Source organism: Hetaerina americana, unplaced genomic scaffold (assembly GCF_022747635.1).
Source record: "Hetaerina americana unplaced genomic scaffold, ioHetAmer1.1.p SCAF_8, whole genome shotgun sequence".
In the NCBI taxonomy this organism is placed as follows: domain Eukaryota; kingdom Metazoa; phylum Arthropoda; class Insecta; order Odonata; family Calopterygidae; genus Hetaerina; species Hetaerina americana.
The window spans coordinates 27428608-27451698 of record NW_027287427.1 but is presented as its reverse complement, the minus strand read 5'-3'; the positions used below and the strand labels follow the sequence as shown (position 1 = coordinate 27451698).

General features: G+C 39.9%; 1 protein-coding gene across 1 annotated transcript in view; it reads left to right on the top strand.

Annotated features, from left to right (window-relative positions):
• Positions 1–1808: 1808 nt before the first annotated feature.
• The window catches only part of LOC139697542 (transcriptional regulator ovo-like), a 39743-nt gene continuing 18460 nt past the window's right edge, over positions 1809–23091 (top strand). Inside the window, exon 1 of the mRNA XM_071596289.1 lies at positions 1809–2712. Coding sequence (XP_071452390.1) covers positions 2490–2712 — 223 coding nt within the window. The 5' untranslated portion in view covers positions 1809–2489. The remainder of the gene's footprint in view (positions 2713–23091) is intronic.

The following is a 23091-nucleotide window of genomic DNA, read 5'->3' as shown; positions in this document are numbered from 1 at the left end:
ATTACGCATTCCAGGAGAAAATGGGAGCAAGGGATAGTTGAGAAAATAATAAGGATATTTTAGGAATCAAGCGCTATATTCCTCGGGAAGGCTGAGTATTAATGGTAATGTGCATTGATTTCCTTAATCTCATGATTTTTCTCAAATGAAGATCTCGGCGAGAATTTTTTTTAGAAGCAGAGTTTAAAATAGCGCTGAATGTGAGCTTCCCTTGAATTCACTTTGATTTAAGTTAGCATTAAATATTCCAAGACAGCCGCTGTACTAAAATGCTAAGCCAATGCGTAATGAAAAAATCATATGACTTTAGCTGGAGTACAGTATTGGAAGTTATTTACATTAATGGCAATACCTCCGGCGATGGTAAATTTCACACAGTTTTTTACTAAATTGCTTTGCGAAATTATCTAAAGGAAAATTACTGTAACACTATGTTTCTCTCTAAGAAGACCGAATTAAATGGAGCCAAATCCTTGCCTTAATTAAGCCTTCGAAAATACTAAAGTATAATCTAGTGGGTCCATTTAAAACATGGTTATATTTCCAGGCTACTCTGGCAAAGTACCACCAAAATGTCTGGTAGGGAGTATTAGCAACAAGTACGCCAATTCACAATTCTTCCAAGTAAAAGAATACTGAGCATAGTCTTTACAAAGAACGGCTAGGTCTGTAATCATCCCGGGATAGCACTAGATGTGCAGGAGCACTATTGTGTCGAAGCACTATACGTATGTATAGTAACACTATATATGTTATAATCGGTCCTCCATTCATGCCTGATGAGCTATTAGTGGTGCTATAATGACAGTCATATAGAAAAATACATCAGTTAGATGCTTCTTAAGAATCCATACAGTGAAAACCGCAGAAAAGATTTAGGTGTTTTACGATAAGTGTACTACAATTGAACTGGCAACATTACAAAACTTATCTCAATTCATAACTAACAGGTGGGTATAGTTTCTTCAGCCACGTCATACTTAAATGTAAAAACAGTTAATACTGTAGAAATAAATTGGATATTTATCTTTGACTATGACGCAAAATGAAGTCCAATTCGAATCGGCGGGCATTTGTTGCAACCTTATGCCCCGAGTCTTACATTATTTTAACACTCATCTGTACTTCTATAAACCAGGATTAATTTAATCCCCATAAATATGGGTGGCACATACTCCTTCTTAACAAACAGCTGGCTGTGATATCATGCTAGGCTATTCTGGTTAATTTAATTTCAATACACTGTAGGTATACATCTACTCATTCAGAACTCCAAGCTTTTGCGTGGCAAGCTACGGCACAATAAAGGAAGAAGCATGAATAAAAATATGTATCTGAAATCTCTTCCGTAGATAGCGCCACGATACGAGCGTTGAAATCTCCTGTCTCCGCTCAACCTCTGGTGGCAACGAAGTCTGCAAAAGACTTCGGTCGTGAAGTGGAAGGTGGGAGAAAGAGAGAGGGGAACAACGTTATACGGAAACTATTGGAAGAAAAAGAACTTGTGCGCATGCGCCATAGCCCTCACACGGTCACGTGGTATGTAGGCGGAGGATGAGGCGTTGGTAGGGTGGAGGTGGCCGAAGAAGAGTGGGGAGGACCTGCCCGGAGGCGTACCCAGCCGTGATCTTGGCCATGGGCTCCGCAGCGCCCAAGCACGGCAACGCTGAACCGACGGCTCATTCCCCTCCTCTTCCTCTCAACTCCCACTCTTGGCCGCCCCTCTCCCCTCCCCGGCTTTCCCCCACCCCCTCGGACCTTGTACCGCTGCCCTCTCGGCATCCAACAGTCGCTCGCTGAGACTACTGAGGTGCAGACATGAAGTGAGGGACGTTCTCTTGGCCGAGGAATTAATTTACGAGCAGTGCCGCTTCAGTGTCTCACCAGAGGGGACCAACCTGAACTCTCCATTAAGACCATTGACGTACGGACTGTATTATAGTGCTACAGTTTTTCGTTTGGTTCAACAACAAACAGTTTCTGTGCCGGTGTTCGCCGCCAATGCCTAAAGGATTATTCTTCACCGTGATACCACTAACGGCAAACATTCACTGCCATTGGAATTGGGAAGAGAACCATTCGACGGCCGCCCCTTAACATATAAGAACCTAGGTAAAAATATTTACCCTCGGGGGAGGTCTAGATAAGCCATTTGGAATGTTTAGAAGGAGAAACATTCGCCACTTTTTGCACCCGCCTAAAAGTCTCGGAGGACCTAATACAGTTCTGTGACACTTCCGGGGTTCGGATTGTTAAGCACGTTGTTAAGTCGCGTAGTGTGTCGGTGATTTTTTTGTTTCGTTGTTAAAATTTGGGAAAATTCCCGTTATTATTCGGTAAAAAAGTTTTAATTTTTGGTGACCTTAAAGAGGGGCTCGTGGATTTTAGTTCGTACAAACCCTCGGAGAACCTTCCCAATTACTGTGAGTCATTTTTTTTGCAAGACTTGGTGTTTTTGAGTTTAGTGCTGTGGACTTCTACCATTCAAGATGCCTAAGATTTTTCTGATAAAGAATCGGCTGCACCAGCAGCAACTGAAGCTCTTGGAATCTCAGAAGAGAGAATCTGGCGGAGGAAGGGACAGTGGCGGAGGAGGAATAGGCGACGCATCCCCGGGAAATGCCTCTGCACAGGGAGAAGCCTTAACACCTCCTGGTTCACCACTCTCCGACTGCCAGCCCCTTCCGCTCATCGTAAACAGAGCCGCTGCAGGTAAGACTCTCTTGAAAAATCAATTGTTATTAATATTAAGGGAATCAATTCAAACGGGAAATTTTACAGCACTCATAGCATACCGCACATGCATTAAATTTGTATTGTAGTCGCTAAGAAACTACGACAATTTCTTTTGGCTTTTTCAAACTGTTAAACATTACAGATATTTCAAAAATTCTTTTCTGCATTAAGATGATATTATTTTTTAACTACACTCATAGAAGTGTAAGGCATTTTCTGCAAATGCGAAAATTCTTCGAACTATGTCTTCCGTTCACTGGGTTATTTAGCGCCAATCTTCTGTAGTCGGGGTAAGACTTCAAGGAGATGCGTTGCTCATATCTCTGTCAGAACGTCGTTTACCTTCATCCTCGACGACCAATGTCTGGCAAGAAATCCTCCTTGTGTTACGTTCCTTCCTAGGCAACATATACCCAAGGCTCCTTCCCCACGCGGGGATATGCTTCCTCTTGAGATACCCACCTTCTTTATATTCAATGCGCGTGGAGAGTTTTCGAGACCGTCGTGAACAAGGTATTCGCAGTGGATAATGTAAAATTCTCTTCAGTCGGTTTTACAGCCTTGTCTGAATGGAATATGAATTGTTTCGAATAGTCGTTTCTAAATGTTTTGTGGGCTAAACCATCGGAGGACGTCACGAAATAATAAAACCCACACAGTACCAAATCAATTACGAAACAATGATTTTTCACTGTTTAAGCCCGTAATTAATCATCGAAATCTGTGCACAATATATAAGTTTAGGAAATTTAAAATAAACCATAGGCTTTTATTTGGATAATATCAAGGCAGGGTGGCCTTGGCATGTACCTTAGAAATCTTGAATGAATTACAAGTGAAAATAACTTATTGCTAGTGTCCGATTTCGTCATAATATAGGAGTTGCCTAATTTGCAGTCCGATTGTTTTAAAAATTCTGCGAACTCAAAGAAGCCGGTGCCGGATAGACCGTCAACGAGAGTAAGCTCGTCGGCACGGTAAACATCGCCGGCCCCATGTGTCTCATTAGGTTTTCGTCATCATGTCACCTTTTTGCTTCGCTCTCGCCCCCAAGTCACCAGAACAACTTGTTTGTTTGCCTGGACGCAGCGCCACAGTGCGTATACATAATTGATACGGGAAGGTATTCATTTTCGTGACAATGAAAGGAAGTCCGTTAAAGAGTGGCGACCGCGAATTTAATCATAGTCCTGCGTTGTGTCGAAAGTTCAAAGACGAGTGACGAGCGCAAATGTATTTTCAAAATGCCTACGCTAACAGCGACATTTATCGGCGTAGTAAGATTCTCGGTAGATATCTTGAAAACAACTGAGTTATGGTTTTGAGTGGGTTTGATCTATTTCTTTTCTGAATGCTTCCAGAATGAGTTTTTTGAAGACCGAAAATTCCAAGTGTTTCCCTAGCTACGTGATATATGTAATGCCTTTTTCAAAGGTGTTGCTAATATTTGTTTGGTGAGTTTTGCCGAAAAAACGCCCGATTTTCATAAATGCAGGATTGAGAGTATATTGTCATAAAATATGGGAGGGTGGCCTGTAACTAAGAAATAACTTCATAAAACCCGATTCAATTTAGTTGCGCCGCCGATTATTATAAGATCCGGTACAATTATGATATTCACTAAATTACAGCTTGCCTTGTTGTAAAATGTTTTGGGTATAAAATATTTACCAGGTAGGCAGACCTATTAGGCGACGGAATTAGTGATGTAATTACTTCGCAGAATCCCGAAAGCAAAGTACCGGAAATAAGAAGATTTTTCCGTGGTCATCCCGATCCTACGTGGGCGTCATGAGGAAAACTACATTGCGGAGGAAACTTGTGTCGTCTCTTGGCTCCCTTCGCATGACATCAGGGCGGCGTCCAATTTCCACCAGAATTACCTCCTATTCGTGATATCTTCTTGACTCGCTTTTGGTCCAGTTTCATTAAATGCGGAAAACACATGATGAATTGTCAAAGACTTACGTATATTGTTAATATAAGCGTTTGCTCTCTATATAACTCAATTAATAACAGATTAAAACCTCATCAAATACTCGTAGATTTGTCATGAATGTGATGGTACATACATGGCTGTTGAGCGAACACCCCCGCCACACGCCCGTGCGGTAGCTTACGGGGTATTATATTGTTGTAAGTACTCGTATCACAGCATTATAAGGCCCTAACATACATTTGAATAGCTAGGCACACGTAACGTCTTGCGTATATTTATAAATCGGATCATCTTTATTTACCGCTATTCAACCTTAAAATTATTGCATACTGCTGATAATATGAAACTTGACCCCTCCTTGCTCTAAGAAAACATTAATAGTCTCTGCCCTCAAACGAAACTACGCTACAAAATCGCTCGTGCTTTCGCCCAATTTTCCGTAAGTCCGTTGTATAATTGTCGCCGACATTCGGAAAGTATTCTTCCTAGTATTCTTCCTACATTTGGCCAAAACAACATTGGATATTATTTACGAACAAAAAGTATATATTTAGGAATCGAAAATGTTGGCTTTATTGCTTCCTCTAACGTTGCCAGAGGCATATGCAACTTATTCCAATTCATCTTTGAAATGTAAAACTATCGGCAAACGGACAAAAATAAATGGTGGTTTTAAAAACTTTAACTATTACTTGTTTATTTAAAATGTGACTATAATTTGCAACTGGTAATGTTTGATGAGCATAAAATCATTACATCTCCCACGACTTGAATGTGTGCTGGTCTTGAAGATCCAAACACCGTCAATCACAATTGAAAGTTTTGAATGATTATGCTATGTTGCTGTACGAAAAAGATCGCCATTTACCAACAGTAAAAGCATATCCGACAGTAAAAGCAAGTCCAATTCATAATCTATAGCATACATGATGAGAAATATCTATCAACCAGCAAAAGCCTCATGTGCCACGACATCAAACTAGACTAGACACCATCTCCGAGCAATGCAGCTCGATAGCTTTATAGTTCTGCAATTAGACAACAAAGGGTATACTCCACGATAAATTTGTGATACTGCTAAAGTCATTTTCTGATACTCCCATAATTTAAGGCTTCTATTAGGAGCGCTTTCAAATTAGAATTCTAATTACATTCCGAAATAGCAGAGCATACAGTTATGAACCCACTTATTTTAATGGGCGTTCCGTAGTACTTTAATAAAAAATAATGTAATTCAGTAATTTTGGGCTTCCATAAAAGGAGAGGAAATCAGGAGTAGGAGGAAAATAGCACCAAACATGCATACAGAAATAGTTAGATAAAGCTAGGTAATACATACACTTGAAAACATGTTAGGTCTTATACTACTCTAGTGCACATGCATGCCTATTTACATGATGTAATAATTATTGGATTTGACTAATTCATTTAATTTCAGTATTAATGTTGATTTAATTGTTCGGGTGCTTGGGTACGATTTTTCTTTCAATACGACGGTGCCTCATCTTATTTTATTCCGTTGGTCGAATCTACCAATATGATTTGGCGCCATAAGAATTCCCTTTGTATCACAGGAAAAGTTAAGTGCCCTTTACCTTTCTAAATGTCTAAGTCTTGCCTGTCCTCTTTGAGAATCAAGAGGCTTCCAAACTAATTCCTCCAACATAACTTACTCGCTTACTCTCTTCACGTAGCAATTTTTACAAATCTAGCGGATTTTCTGTGGACCTCATCTAATATTCCAGTAACGTTTTATCAGATGGGTCACAAATAATTTCCGCGTTTTCGCAAATGCTGCCTAAATAAAACGAAGCAATACTTACACAAAAATCTTTCATTACCTATTTCCCTATAACCCGTCTGATGAAACTAGCATCTTTAAGGTTGGCCTGCATATTCTTTGCTGTCTAATTTGAAATCTAATGTCTGTATCAAATAAAAATTTTGATGCTAGGGTAACACCCAAGTATTTGGCCTGTTCTGAAATGCCCAAGTCGATTCTTCCCAATCCATCTTTCGTGATGTCTTGTTTATCTTTTCTTATTTTTTTGTATTTTTAATTATTCAAGAATAGATGCATGTTGCTTTTGGGTATTAACTAAAGCCATCTCTGGCTATTTCGTGAACGCAATCAAGACTCTGAAATTGTTGCATTGAAATGCACATTAGCGGATGACTCCGTTAAAAGTTACTGTTGCGGCATCTCCCGCAGTTTCTTTGGAATTTGTCAAAAATAGTGTCACCAAAACCGGCGTCAAGCGGCAAAAACAAATAAATAATCTTATATCAGTAAGCAAAACATGTTAACATGTCTAATGAAGCGGACCGTTAGATTATATTACATTTTGATGTCCATCTATTCCTAAGGCATATTGCATTCAATTAAGGAATATTATCGCACTCAAAACCTTAATACAGCAATGAGAATTTTTAATGCAAACATTAAACTTTATTTTTGTTCGCTATAACATATTGGACAACACTTAGTGTTTTGAACAAAAAGATAAAAAAAAATGTCATCATTTGGTCGGAAAGGGAGGAAATAACACTTTTAACCGGCTCCCGCATTGAACATATCATTCGTTCGTTACCATGATGGACAAGCTGTGCTCTCGATAATTTGCGAAGCCAATTCCCTTGCATAAGAAGATACGCAAGTGTTATCCGTCGTTCCCGGCCTTTTGTGCCCTTCAAGTCACTTAACCACGCTCAAAATATATCTCTATCCGCATGGCACCTTGCAAGCCACCGCTAGGGTGTGGCCGGGGGTCATTCCAACTGATGAGTCAGATGAAGACATCAGCTTGACTTTTATCTAAGCATTAATTATATATTTCTAAATATAAAATTTCAATATACTATATTGCAATATTAATCATTGTCTGTGATTGTAGAGACTTCTCAAACAACCTTTAAAATCATATGATCTCACGGCGATTAAATCCTATCATAAAAAGTCTATGTCGTTGCAATATTTCGCTATCCTCAATGGTGGCCTTGCCAGTCCAAATCACTCCTGTAGGCTGTGCGCCAGCCAGTTAAGAGGTAGGACTTAAAAATAATTAACTTAATCAACCAACCATGAAGGGAGGGCGCCAAATTTTGACCTTCCTCCAACTCATTGACCAAGGGAATGCATTTACGGCACAACTAATGATGGTTAAACCTCATTTCAGGAGATAAAGCTTCATCAATAAATAAGGAAAGTGATACAAATTACCTAAATGACATTTACAAACAGTGACGGCCGAGTCAGCTTATTTTTAAGAATGAGATGTTTATTTTAGACCGGTCCAAAAGTTCAAGGTATTTCCTTTCCTATCATGCCTTCTTTATTCAATATCTTATACCGAGGATAAATTACGTTAAAATCAACTTCACTTTGATAAAATACCTCTACGCCTTCTTTCATCTCCAAAAATGGAAAATTTCCACTGAATGGAGTATAAATGAGAAACACTAGCTTTTTTCCGGCATTTTTCAGCTGAAATGTGCATACAACAGCGACTTCTTGAAGAAAAACCATTACTTTTATTTTATTTACACTGCGAAGCTTTGATAAAGACTGATTTTGATAATTTAGTAACCCGCAAGCCATCACTAGGGTGTGTGGCGAGTAGTGAATACACACCAGATTGATTTTGACCCGAATATGACCCTACCGCGGTCGGACAAGACTGTCCTGATCCCTCACATTGTTCGACCATGGTAGGTTCATATTCGGGTCAAAATGTAGCTTAAGCTTTAAAGCAAAATATAGCTCAAAGAAATTCTTCAGTGCTATGCGCCTCGTAACGCTCTGTTATAAGTCTAACTTTGCGCTGCACTACTGAAGCCTTTTCCCCTTAAGAATTAGGAAATAAAGCATACAATGTAAGATGCGTCGACATTGCGCGATCCTTCATAAGATTCAGAGATTATTCCAAAATAATTTACTCTGTGACAGTGAGTCTAGACTTGTGAGATCAACAACAGTACTTTTCACTTTTGGAGGGGGTTTGAGGTGATGCGATCATTTACGGAAATACAGTCAGAATCAAACAGTACTTAAGGGCATTTCATTTGTAACCCGAAAAGAAACGGACCGCACAGTATCAAATAACAGCTATTTGAAAGAAACAATAAAGTTGTCGTGGTTGGTCGCCGTCTTCTATTCAATTTAGGTTCAGGAAGCGAAACAACGGAATAAGCTGTCGCTAAGAGTGTCTCTCCTTATTCTGTCCGGGGTACCCGAATAAGACTTAAGGAAGACACGTTTATCGGACGTGAAGCTGTCGCGGGCGACTTCTCTAGGTGTACTGCGGAAGTCTTCAGAAGGGAGAACAGGCTCGCACGATGAAGAGGGAATAGGCCTACACGACAACTACACCTTTGACAATGACAAGACCATCGGACAGAAGCAATGCTCAAAGCTTCAGGAGGCGAAGTATACAGTGGCACGAGGTCATTTAGTGGTCAAGAAGGCGGAAGGCTTAACATGAGAGCCGTACAGGTGACTTGCGGGCCGAGGCCTCCGCTTCCCACTAGAGCTTAGATATCTATTTGCGGAGGCAAGAGGACATTATAGTGCAACTATATTAGCAGTAAACTGTGACTTCGAATTACCTCAGTTAGTAGATTAAGGTGTGTAAGAGATTATCCAAAGAAATGTTTTGCTGGCACTTATTCACCAAATGAATCAATGACAAATAATTGCGCTTACTAACGTACGACAAGTGTGTGGTCTTTAAATGAGTATAGTACTAGAGGATTTTTTTCTCAGCATTCGCAAGAAGTTATCAGCTTCGGTTATTGCCAAGCTGCCATTGAAATACAATTTTTTTATTTGTTTTAGTACCCTGCAGGCCACCGCTAGGGTGTGTGGATGGGGTGAAAGGGACATATATGTATAGAATCCCGTGCTTATCGTATTCCGTTATGACTCGTACTCAGCAGCTTATTCTTGTTCTCAGTATACGCAATTCAAATTATGCAGTAGGGGAGAATATTCGCTAACGACCTGGAGACTGCAACGTTATAGTGAACAGCTAGCGTGTTTTGTAATTATTTTATCGTTAATCTGAAATAGACGAATCACATCATAACATCACCCAAACGACAATGGTGTCTTAGAAATTACCTTTATACCTGCAACCTTCAATCATGGTTGCTTGGCGCAAACCTATCATCAATAAGTTGCTTTCATCGTGAACTGTTTTGGAGTTTCTGTTAAAATTAAGTGATTTTCTCTAATCGTACACTGATCAAAGGGTGCAGGGGTTTCTCTTCAATTGGAGTGAAGAGAGAGTGGGGAGAGGTCAAGCTGAAACATAATGAAATATAGGCAGTCCTTCGAACAGGGTCCAGGTTCTTCTGCCAGCTTGGCCTCTTCGTCGCTGCCCTTTGCAGACGTACCGTGGGAACGTTTCTTTTCTACGTGTTAAAGGGCTTTTTAATTGGAGTCAACGAGCCATAAAAACGTATTTCCGTTCAGATTTTTCCTGTTTTTTACTACTTTCCTCTACTTTCCTCCACGCACCTAGTTCATGTGTTTTACAACATGGCTGTACCAGGCAAGATTGAATTAATGTTAGCATAAGAAATACCGTAAATTATAAGGAAGAAATATTGTGCTACTACATGGAACCTAAGCCATCCAAATATTTAGCTTTCCAGTGACGAGGCCTTCAAGCATTAAGTTAGATAGCTTCCGTACGAATTCTGTGAGAATACCCGAATGAATCATCTCAATCGTGTGTGAAAATACAGAAAATTTGAAAACGTTTAGTGCTCAATTAGTGCCGATTAAATTAATTCTAATATACATCCAAATACTTTTTGAGAGCATACTGCTAAATCATCCCCTTTATGAATTGAATGAGTAATTTTTTAATTATTTGAATATGGTAGTCCAGGGGTAGAGCGTTGGACTACTGACCGGAGGGCTCGGGTTCGATTCCCGGGTAAGCCTCTATGAGCACCTGTAGCTCCACCCAAGCTATGTGATTTTTACGGGTTCCAGATCTTCCTGGGAAACCATGACCGGCATAGGGAAAGGAACTGGCTTCCCTACCTTTATGTGCGAATTTCGCAGACCTCAGGGGTCTGTGAAAATATTTATCACTAGGTGATTGATTTCTTCTCCATTTGCGGGTCGGGGTAAAGTGGACGAAGGACTGTAACTCCATCTCTCTACTACCCCCCCCCCCAATGATAGACAGGCCTCTCTATGTACCGTGCCTCCATAGCCTTTCGGTTCGAGAAAGAATGTATTCGCGCGTCATATTAGTTTCCGGTTGCAACAGCAATGAATCAGGTAAATATGAACCATAAATATTACACGATATCTGCGCTAATATCCCATTCGATTTGCCTCTCGACTCCAGAAACAAAAATCCCGAAAATTCCAGACGAATAAGAGAGATCTTTTCTCCTCCATTTCGAGCCTCCCTCCAATCTGCACTTGGCGCAAAGGGTAGAGACACCTGTCCGGGGTATCCCTCCATTGTGTGAAGGGAGAATAAAATAAAAGCAATGGAAAACAGGGAGAGGGAGGAGTGAAACGCACTGGAGCACCGCCGACTAGAATAAAAAAATCGAGAGGGAGATGCCGTCATTGAACGCAAGAAAATCCCTATTCTTCCCCCACTGCTACTCCCCTTCTCCCTTCCCTACACCACACCTCCTCCGACCCCCTCGTCCCCCATCGCCCGCTACGATTCTTCCCTTCTCCACCCCACTCACTCACAATCAGTCGGGTACCCTTTCATAATCCAAGCTATGCAACCTTCGCTGTGACTCCCCCTGTCCCGTTTCCTCTCTTGTCTCCCTCCCCACACCCCTTCCCGCCCCTACTCTCCCACACACACTCACTCAACCGCCTGTCCCCCACCCTTCCCCAACACCTCAACCGTCCTCCCCTCCCATCCTCTGCCTCCAGCCCTCCTCCCACCTTCCAACCTCCGTTCCACCTGTGAGCATAAACCTGCCCAAGGCTACGCTGCCGCTCTCCCCCGCCTCCCCACAATACACTCTCCGCGGAGTCGACCGGTGGTCTCTCTCTGCCGGCGGGGAGCTGGTGTGTTGTAAGGGCAAGCAGCCGGTGGAAAAGGAGGTATTAAGCTCCCCCTTTTCAAGGGAAAGTTCCCTTCTGCCCCTCGCCATGGTGGCAGTGCGCGCTGTTGTTGAGGACGCCAGCTTTCCTCTCCCTCCCATTCCTTTTAACCATCCTCTCTCTCGCCATTTCCCCTCCAAGATATCCTTTGCTTGCTACCTGTGGGCCTTGTTTCCCACATGAGTAGTCGTCTAATAATGGCCGGGGTGAGTGACTTTCCTCTGGTCACCATTATTATCCACAGGGCCATGTTGGCGACAACGGGGAAGGTGATTTCAACGCCCGTTTTGCTAATTGCGGTTGAGCTCACCTTTACTCGAAGCAGAATTTGTGGTAACACTTAAAAGTTTTCAGTAATTGATGGGTTAGTAGAAATTCATACCATTTTCGAATGAGTGGTCATTTGAAAGTAAGAGATCAATTTAACCTTAGCTTGATTTAAACAAATTAAATTGCACTTGAACGTGTTTTTTTCTTTATAATTACGGTTGATTAAGAGTGCAGACGATTGACGGAAAATATTATATGATTCATAAGTAAAGCCAATGAATATATTTTGGAGAGGTTTACGCCTAATCATGCTTCTTTCAACTTTTATTTTAAAGTTACCTATCCCTCCGTTGGTATTTAGTGATTCATCGGCGTCTTTCAAACTTAATTCCCCCGCATTGAACGTCTACGCCATCTGTTGATGAACTTTCCAACTAGAAACCTCATCTCGAGTCAAGAACGTCTACTTAAAACAGCAAGCACTGACAGGGCAATAACACATTTTTCATCTCGTAAAAATGATTGCCGCGGACATCTACATCTACATGTAGCATTGAACATTGGTCTTCGAAGTCTATCATTTTAATTAGAATAGCGTTTCTCTCATCGAAAATATCCGGGTAAATAAAGTCGCCGAAACTTAAACCCAACGTCGAGAGTGCTAACCACGGCAAGTTTAATTGTCAAATATTTCTCTTTAAGTTTTTTGTCAAAATCGAAAGCTTAATGGCACTAGGAATGTCTGTTCTTAAAGGGTAACATCCCATACTTAACATTGGAACGCGCAAATGATGTGATTGGTTATAAATTAAGGCCTCATATATTTCCAGATGTCCTCAAAGTTCGATGCAATTCAACATAACCTTTAAATTGAGGGGGGTGAATGACGGAGAGCGAGAGAGAGGCGGTGCAAGCGACTTAAAAGAGAAAAATCGAAGCATGCCGTTGATGCGACAAACGAGAGGTATCCAATATTCAAAATAATCAAAATGTTGGGAATGTGACGGAGGTCGGACGTTTACATGTCAGGGTTGAGCGAATTCGGTAACCGTTTGGGGAAGGGGTCGTCTGAACAGGAAAAGTGGCGGCGGTGGGGGTTCGAAATAGTGGATATGGAATAGTTGCGAGGTGTGTAGGGGAATGTGGGAGGCCGAGGAGTGGGGTTGAAGGGAAAAAAGAGGGCATATGGCATGAGAGGGGAAGAAGGTTCGGGCTTCCCTACGCCAGCCGCTAACTGTATCTTGCGTTTCTCGAAAGTGAAAGTCTCCAGTCCAGAAGTTGACTTTGAAAGGGCTAACCTTGCTCTTGGGCTACTTAAAACAATTGGTTACATGCACGATTACATCTCCTTCACGATAAAATGCTGCCTTAGTTTTTCTTACCCAGTTCCCAACAACTTCTTGTCACCGACATTAAATATTGTGCGATGATGTCGAATTTTTAATGGATATAAATTAGAGTAAAATGGGAGTATACTTGTGGATTTGTTTCCGCAATTATTCAACCCGATGGATTGTGCAGCTAGTGGAGGTTTGAATATTTTCATTGATGTAAAGCCAACCCTTAATCTAAGGACATTGTCTCTTTCTAAAATAGAGTGCCATTCCTGGAATTTTATTAGTAAATAATTTCTTGAGGGTTTTTTATCTCGAAAGCGAAATGAACCAGTACTGTAATCGAAGCATATCAGTAAAGTTTCTCGCTTCGTGAAGAATTTGTTGAGAACGAAACGAAAGCGTCACAAAATTAATGAAAATCCCAAATTCCGAGCATCCTGAAGCACGGACGACGATTCGCAATTACCGAAAATTTGGATGTCAATTGAGATTAAAAATTATGAGAAATTATATAAAGAAGCACGTTTATGGTGCGGTATCACCTTAGCCGTGAAAGCACCTGAACAATATTTTTATTCCTAAATTAATTTTACTGACCTTTTTCGACAAGCTCCATCGGCTTATTTTGGTATTCTACAACGTAAGCACAGCGCTATAGCACGGAGCAATACGGCATAAGCTGAGAGTTCCATGTGAATATATTCATCAATATTTCCCCCTAATTGGCTATATATACATATATTTATATATATGTATGTATGTATATATATATATATATATATATATATATATATATATATATATATGTGTACACCCATCTACATCGACATAATACCCCGCAAGGGCGTATGGCGGGGAGTGTCAGGTCACCACCCGTAAAAAGGAAATATCCACCCACTCATACATATACCGCATATATGTAAATATATCTATAATATGCATATATATATATATATATATATATATATATATATATATGTATATACTACATTTGGACGACATAATTGAGCACAAGATAACATAGATAACATGTTAAAGGACGCTCACCTGTTAAATTTTTTGAGCTTTCGGCCTTCTCTGAGGCCTTCTCCATGTGAGACTTCATCGACTTATTTATGAGTCAGACCTGAAGGAGGCCGAAAGCTCAAATAATCTAAAATGTGAGTGTCCTTTTCGTGATATCTATTTTATTTTGTGTTCTATTGTGCCGTCCAAATTTTATATTGCTCTCGTGAGTGCTTCTACATAATCTATATACAATAGTTTAACTTTAACCTTTATATATATATATATATATATATATATATATATATATATATATATATATATATATATATATATATATACATTCAAACACGAAATCCCGCCAAACGGCGAATAAATACTCATATATACAGAAACAGATATAAGGAAAAGGGATAGGAACACATATAAAGGACGAACACAATAAAGGTGGGGAAGGCGGAATCGAACGGATCACAAGAGTAAAAATATTTCCTTGACCGGGACTCGAACCTCGGATCTTTCCACTTGCCGGGCGGATGCTCTTAACCACTTGAGCTATCGAGGAAACGTAATTTACCCTGAGATCCGTGGGTCTAATATGTTAAGAGCATCCGCCCGGCAAGTGGAAAGATCCGAGGTTCGAGTCCCGGTCAAGGAAATATTTTTACCCTTGTGATCCGTTCGATTCCGCCTTCCCCACCTTTATTGTGTTCGTCCTTTATATGTGTTCCTATCCCTTTTCCTTATATCTGTTTCTGTATATATATATATATATATATATATATATATATATATATATATGATATAACTTACGTGAAAGTCTCACGGATGTGAATAATAATGCATATCAAGTTAGCACTAGCGAACAGAAACACAAAAAGAAAATAAAAACCAGTTTTCGAATTTTTGGTGGGGAAACCACCTTTCTCAAGAGAGAGAAGGAAGAAACTGAAGAACAGTTCCGTCCATGCAATGAAACTATATTATTAAGAATCCATTTCTATGACATATAAATGAACAATGATGGTAACACAAATTAAGGATGTTCTCTCTTCATGAAGATTACCAGTAGCCATTAGTCAAATGTTAATGCAAACATGCGCACCCAGATGTTTCACTCACGAAGATAATGGTAAATCGTCTTTATAAGTCACGGCGAAGAAATTAGCAGTTGAAAAGAGATCCCTCCCTCCTGAGAGGAATTTAAAAAATAACAAAATAAAATACAATTGCTTAATGAGATTGTAACTTTTCCCGTCTCCCCTTTCCCTCTAGCTCAATGGCGGATGGATGCGGTGCCTGAAAAATGAGATAAAAGATCAGGAAAGAGGGGCTCCGTGGACATTTCTTTTTTCTCCGGGGAACAAGTTTTTTATTTCATTCCAACATTACCCATTTTCATTTAATTTCCTCCTCTTCCCTTTTCTCCCGCTCGACTTCTTGGAAACAGGTGTCGAGAAAAAGCGAGGTAGGAAGTGATGGGAAGCAAGAAGTTGAACGATGTAGGGAACCGATTACGGCAACCCTGTGAAAATGATTCGATAATTATCTCCACTTCAGCCCCACGGTTGGGACGTTTTTTTTTTACTTTGGAATTCAAAGAGGCTACTGACGTCCAAGACATGAATATTGTTCCAACTATCATTTATGAGATGGTTGACGAAATACTAAATCAGCTTTGGCTATTTTTCTAGTTATTTGAATTTCTGGAACTAACTTATGTCCATACGAGTCTGTTCATACATTATTCTTTAATTAACTTAAAAACCTTTTAGCAAATATAAGCAATTTAAATAAATGGTAGAATTTTCATTGTAGTATTGGTGGAATTTGTCATGAACAATGACATAACAATATTTCTTTCAGAAGATAGACAGGTCTTTATTTGGGCGAAAAAGATGAACTCAAACATGGCAATGATTGATGTAGCCAATACATTACGTTGATGGAAATTAAGATATGATAAAAACGTTGGTTCTCTGGTGCTATCACAATTAATGTAATTCCTTTTCTCTCGCGGTGGCTGTTAGATCTAGGTTTTTGAATTTCATGAATTTTTCCGAATCAAGTTTTTTCCTAGTAAAATCCATATTCAGTTTTTATTCAACCGTGCAAGGTGTCTCGGTAATGGACCACATGACAGCAAACTTTTTCAAGCACTTCCTGAAAACGACATTTAAATAATTTAAATTATAATATTCCAGACTTATTTCATATGGCCTAACCCGGATAACCTGATACATAATCCATAAGACTCATCCCATAGCCTCAGCCTTTCGGATTAGAGGGATGAAAAGATAAGTTGTTTCAAAATAACACATGATTCTGCGATTGAGAAGAAACAGTTAAATTAATTTCACAAAAATATAGACGGATTTAAATTTAGGCTCTATTATAAGATGGAAATCTGTTAAAAGAAGATGAATATATTGAAATTGATAGTTTTAAACTATTTTGAAATAGAAACTTGTTTACAATCGAGAATCACGTCCGATTTCCGTGAGTCAGTTGAAATGATACCAGTGAAAGAGGAAATTACGACTGTTAAGCAATATGCTGTGCCTTTTTTCCTTATAATAAATGTATCGATCCAATTAATCCCGTTGCCTCTTTCTGTGCTGAATCATTACAGAAATCTCTCCCCATCTACACAACACAATTTCTTAGTTGAATGTTTGACGTTTTTTGTTGTAAATATTTCTTCCCGAATTAATCACAGGTTCAACTGTTGTTTTCCGTTTGACAGAGATGATCCCTAATCCTGTAATTTACTTGCATCGCTATGACTAACCATTTCACCGCTGCTAATTGTTAAAATATCTAAAATTCTCTTTCCGCTTGTTGGCTTGCCGAAGATTTGATACATTTCGTGATTCGACTTCCAGTATTGAGGATTTTTGTCAGCATTATTGGTGTCCCTATCAATTAATGATAAGTCACCGGCGAAAATCAATATCTGCTTACAATGTCAGAAGAGTGATACGAGTTTTTAATTATTTACTTCTATGTTAGAATCGAAGGTCTGTAAATGGTACACATTTATATTTACTTGTAATTGTTTTATTACTCTCATGGTGCGCCTGAATTATTCTTTAACTGCATTAATAGTTAGTGAATAATGTAGCAAAGCAGCTCCAACGAGGCATTAATACTATAGTACTAGACTTTAATACTATCTACCGGTCGTGTTAGGTATGTGGCGTCGGTATATCTTATAGTCTGGAGGAAATATTATTGATATCCCGAGTGAGCCAGCTTTCTGTTCGCAAATCTATGTCGCCACTTTGAAGTGTGTTCGATGTCAGCTCCAATACCTTTTATTTGCTGTGACAACATCTGTTCTAAAATATTGTAAAATGATTGTACAAGGATTTTCTTTTCTTTTTGTGGCCACGCTTACTGTATTTACTCCCTGTTGCACACGCTGCTTCGTTTTCGTGCCTTTACTTCATAAATTGTTCATGTAGTGCTTCATTGCATTGCCCTCTATCTTAACTACACCATAACATAACAACCACACCAAAATCTATTAATGATCTCATACAATCTATGCGCTACCATTTGGGATGACTCCCTAGTTGATATAAGACAAACGAGAGTTTTTTGCAATTTCATATACATTTAACCAATATTACGTTAAATAATACTTAAAATTATCACTAGGGTTGCATGAAAATATTCGAAGTTTTGCCACCTGGAATTAGTGCCTGCGTATTTATTTAGCGGGAAGTTTCCTTCATGTCAAACGGGATTCCGTTTTGAACTAAGGAAAGAAACGCCCAATAAATATTTATCTCCACAACCGTTACGATGTATTCATTTCCAAAACCATGGAAACAGTCACAGCGATTACAATGTAGCAAAAGTGGAAGAACTAATATTGGATAACAAATTCGTTTTCATAACGGAGAGTTTTCATAACAACTGACTCCTACGAGCAGTCAAACATCGTAATCTTCGACAAATATTTCCAAACTGAGATCCACCCCGGAACTTCAGTGGGGATTGAGACTAAATGGGTGATTGTGTGCGAAACAGGCTTCGGCATGGAGAATAATCGTCATGTTGATGACCGTCGGTTGTATTGAAATATGTTTTCCAAAGAGGTACACGCATCGTTTCACAAAAGAATCAACTTAAGACTTAACACAGTTTCGTTTTATAAAATGGTTCAAATGTTGCAAATTCGGCCATCAAATTCAACCCTAAGTTGACAGCCACTGAAATTGTATGCCCATTAGAAAGTCACGCACACTTAACCCGCATGGCTTCCATTATTTGGTAATTACAAGTCATTCGAGTTCAACATTGAATTATAAGGCTCCGCGTCACACTAGTAAGAACCCAACGGCAAAATGGAAATGTCAAACAGCAATAAAATAATCCTTTCCCCTCCCAAATTACATGATCACAACTGTAGGAAATAGTAAAAAAATTATCTTTCCCAAATTAAAATTGTTTGGAATGGCAATAACCACCAATTACTCTAATTAATACTAGCTTGTGACGGAACACCCACTGTTATACTCGTACGCCATTGTGGTGGCTTCCAGAGTATGATGTAGGCGTAAGAAACGTAACAATAACCAATATGAAACATTTCACTAGCAAGAGATTTTCAGCCGACGGCAATTCCATTGACGGATACTTCATTTCGTTCGAGAAAAAATTAAAAATGCCAAAACGGACGTATGGCAATTTAAATAAAATTTTCGGTACTGGGTTTCGTGGAATTTATGCTTCGTGATCGAGGATGGCAAAATACGAGTCGAAGGACTCGTATGTCGAATCCAATGTGGTGGAAATAAAATATCATCGGAGTTATAAGGTTACAAAGGCCATTTGATTTTCCTTCGACGATGAAGGTTAGGGTTTAATTAATATAAAACTGGCTGATGATGTAACACCCCCCGCAACACGCCCTTACGGTGGCTTGCGGGGTATGATGTAGATGTAGAAACTATAATTTCATAGAAAACTAAGTAAAGTAGTTTTCATATTAGGCGCACAAACGCCGAAATAGTTTTAACATTTAAGATGATTTGGTAAAAAGGCACACATCAGGCCACTCAAATCGAAAAGCGACATCCAAGGCCCACTACTTAATTCTAAAGGCGATACATGCACTAAACAAGGCTTATGTATAGTAAATCAGTGCGTTCCACCCGGAATAGAATCTGAGATGTGGCTATGTAAAAAAAGGGGCACAAGGAAAGTACCTACTCTATCATTCCCATCACCCCAAAGAGTAGATGAGTGTCACACGCCAGGTTGGTTGGCTTCTACGAATAAAATGAAATGTCCGACGCTAAAACCGCTTAGAGATAACCAATATAAGGCTTTATCAAGGCATTATTAGTATAAAATGGGCAAAGAAAAGGAAAATAAACTCGAGACTTGCTTGGAAAAATGTTATTCCAATCATAAGTCCTAATGCTCTAATATTATATTACTTCAAGAAACTACCCCGAATGTATTTCCGGCGCTCTTAAGAGTGAATGAATAATACTTAGCGAGAACTCTTGAAAAAGACCTATCGGAACCCGAAAGTAACTTCTGGTCTTCCGGAAATTTATCTGCCTTAATACGGGCGGGACTAAAAGCTCAAGCAGGAAGGGATTCACGGCAATAAAATGTTTCGAGAGAATACAACCAATATGACTCACCTTCTATAGCTCGTCACGGGAAAGTAACGGACCTACGTATATGTACATGAACTAACACGCAATAGGGGAAACAATTTACCCGTTATACGAGGGTCATCCGGAAAGTAGTACCCGTTCGTGAAATAAAGACACAAAAGTAAATATTAACAAACATAAAAAATTTTATTTGAAAGAGGATACTTTAAACTACTTCTCAACATAATCTCCAAGCAAATTAAGGCATTTGTCATAACGTGTGACAAGTTTCTGTATTCCTGCTGCATAGTCCTTCGCCGCCAGCTCATTGAGATACGCGAGGGACCCATCTTGCACAAATTTTTGCATAATGCAGATGGTGTTTAACAATTTCATGAACAATTGTTCGAGAAACATTGGGAAAATGCTCACAGATGTCATCACTTGTGACGCGCCGATCGTTCCTCACGAATTTGTCAACTGAGCTCACCAGTTGGTCTGTAATGACAGACGGTCTCCCCGAACGCTCATCGTCGTGTGTGTTCCCCCTCCCCATGTTGAAGTTGCGACACCACCGCCGAACAGACGACTCGTCCATTACATTGTCTCCATACACCTCCTTTAATTGGCGATGAATATCACATGGGCGAACGTTTCTTGCATTGAGGAATTTAATCACTGCCCTCACTTCACAACTGGCGGCGTTCTCAATTTTTTTAAACATTGTAAACAATCACAGAAACAACACAGGCAATGCTAGCGTCACGCAACTTGGCTCAGAGAAGGCAGACAAGCCACTGAAGCTATCTGACCTCGTCCAGCGGCTACTCGCGTCGTCAGCACTTCATGCGGCACGAACGGGTACTACTTTCCGGATGACCCTCGTAGTTAGCATATATGGGGGAAATAAAAGAATTTATATTTTTCATTTATGCACTAACTTGATATTCACTCAGCGATCATCATCAATATTTGCTTGAATAAATTATTTCAATTTAAATCTTCTACATCAAAAATGTCCTTATGGAGAAAAATCCAGAATAAATGCTTTTCTGAGAACGGTTTACATGCTTATGAGAGAAATTTAATCTCTGTTGTAATCGGTGAGGCAGCCAAAAAATATACAGATTACGAATTTCGATATTTTTTAAGTAATAATACAACAACATTAATTAATAAAATATTTATAACTAATATAAATTTGCTCTTAAATATTCTGGGAATACGTTTTACATTGAAAATAGGCTGTACTAAAATATCACCCGAGTGCCTTAGTTTTTATTATCAAGTGATAACACTCACCTTCTTTTTCAAGCGATGTCTTCAAACACAGTCAATCGAATTTTCAAAAGTTGACCTTCGTTTTTATTAAAACCACTTTATGTTTCCAGGCGCTTCTAACCAAAGAAAATTAAGCCAAAGAAAGCATTCAAGGAACTCGGGAGCCACTGACTGTCAAGGATGGATAGTTGCGCCTCATGATTACAAAATATGGCTAGTTCTCAAACATCCGAGCGACATAAAATTTTATATCCTCAAGCGTCCATTCGGAAAGTTTTCAGTCCGCCGGAAAAAAATCTCCTACAGTTCACCTTCAGACGTTATTTCTCTTGAGAGAGAGCCAGGGAAAGAAAGAATAGGATAAGGAAGTGAGACAGACTAGAAGTTGAATTCCTCTCAGGAACTGGAGGAGACGGCTGCGGTAACGGCCAGTCTAGACCACCTCCTCACCTCCCTCGCTACTCCTTTTTTTCCTCGGCCCCCTCCCCCTGGAGACCCCTCTTATCCTATCCAGCCACCGCAGACCGAACGTAATTTGGGTTGTCGAGGAGCAAGGGGTAGCTTTAGTCCTGGCACAGTCGGTAAGTTGCCCGAGAACACCTCCCATTGGAAAGAATTTCCCATTTTTCCCTTCCATCTTAGAAAGGAGACGAGCGAGCGAAAGGATAATGAGGGACGGGAAATGGCAAAAATTGAGGTGTTTTAGAAAAAAAATCACCGTCGTCGGAGGGCAGCATGGGAAAAAAGCAGTTTTCAAGCGGTTCTCCTAATATATGACCGCCATCTCACTATCGATGGAGTTTATGATCCTGAGTCCACTGCATAGTGGAAAAGTAGAAAAGCTAGCAGAAAACGAACGTAGGGGAAGATTAAAAGTCCTAAGAGCCAGGATGTTCGAGCTCAAAAGCACCGCCTCGAAAGAGAGATTTTAAAAACGCTCAGAAATTTCAATGGGGGTAATTTCATCAGCAGTCCCATCTTTTGAAAGTTCAATTCTGCTGACCCATCCTATTTTTACAAGTTCATTAAGTTAAGCTTCCTTCCATTCTTAGAGATGATCTTAAGATTTGAAAATCTTCTCGTTTATGTGGTTGCTTAATCGCTTATGTAAGTCAAGTTCTCAGAGCTGGGAATATAACATTCTCCTTCCAGGAATAATATTGAAGTAAATCAAAGCGAATATCCCTGATGAATTAAATGGACCTGTAGAAAAAATCGTCAATTTAAATTTTGAGCTAAACCTTTCAACCAATCTTCTAATTTCGGTTATGTCTTTTTCAATTGTTCGGCCAGGAGAGAGAGGATGAAAGTGGGGCCATTGGCGCGTATCAAAAGTGGCGGCAAGGTTGCATCACGAGGGAATAATCGTCTGCCAGTATCGCTCTAAAAAGAAAGCCAACCCCTCATGAAGAATTTGGTGTCAAACAGGACACATGAACCCGTATTACCAATGCCTTAAGTACCGACGAAAGAAGATCGCGATGACAAAACATCATGAGCACGAGAAGGAAATTAAATATTTTGGAAAAAATGGACGGTGACGCCCCCTCGCCGCTCCCCTCCCCAAGTAACATTAATGCAGTCAGAGAAAGTTATTGAATAATCCTTTATGGTGTGATACCCGATCCGCTAGGAAGCAGGTTGAAGGGAATCTCCGTTGCCGAAGGGAAGGGGATGGGAGGAGAGTTGAGGGCAGTAGGGGTAGAAGCGGGGAGAGGCCACGGTTATACGTGGCTGAGGTGTGGGGCGGAGGAATGCAGGTGGTTAGTGGAAGGGGCGGAGACACTGGCCGCCATCTTGAAGACTCAA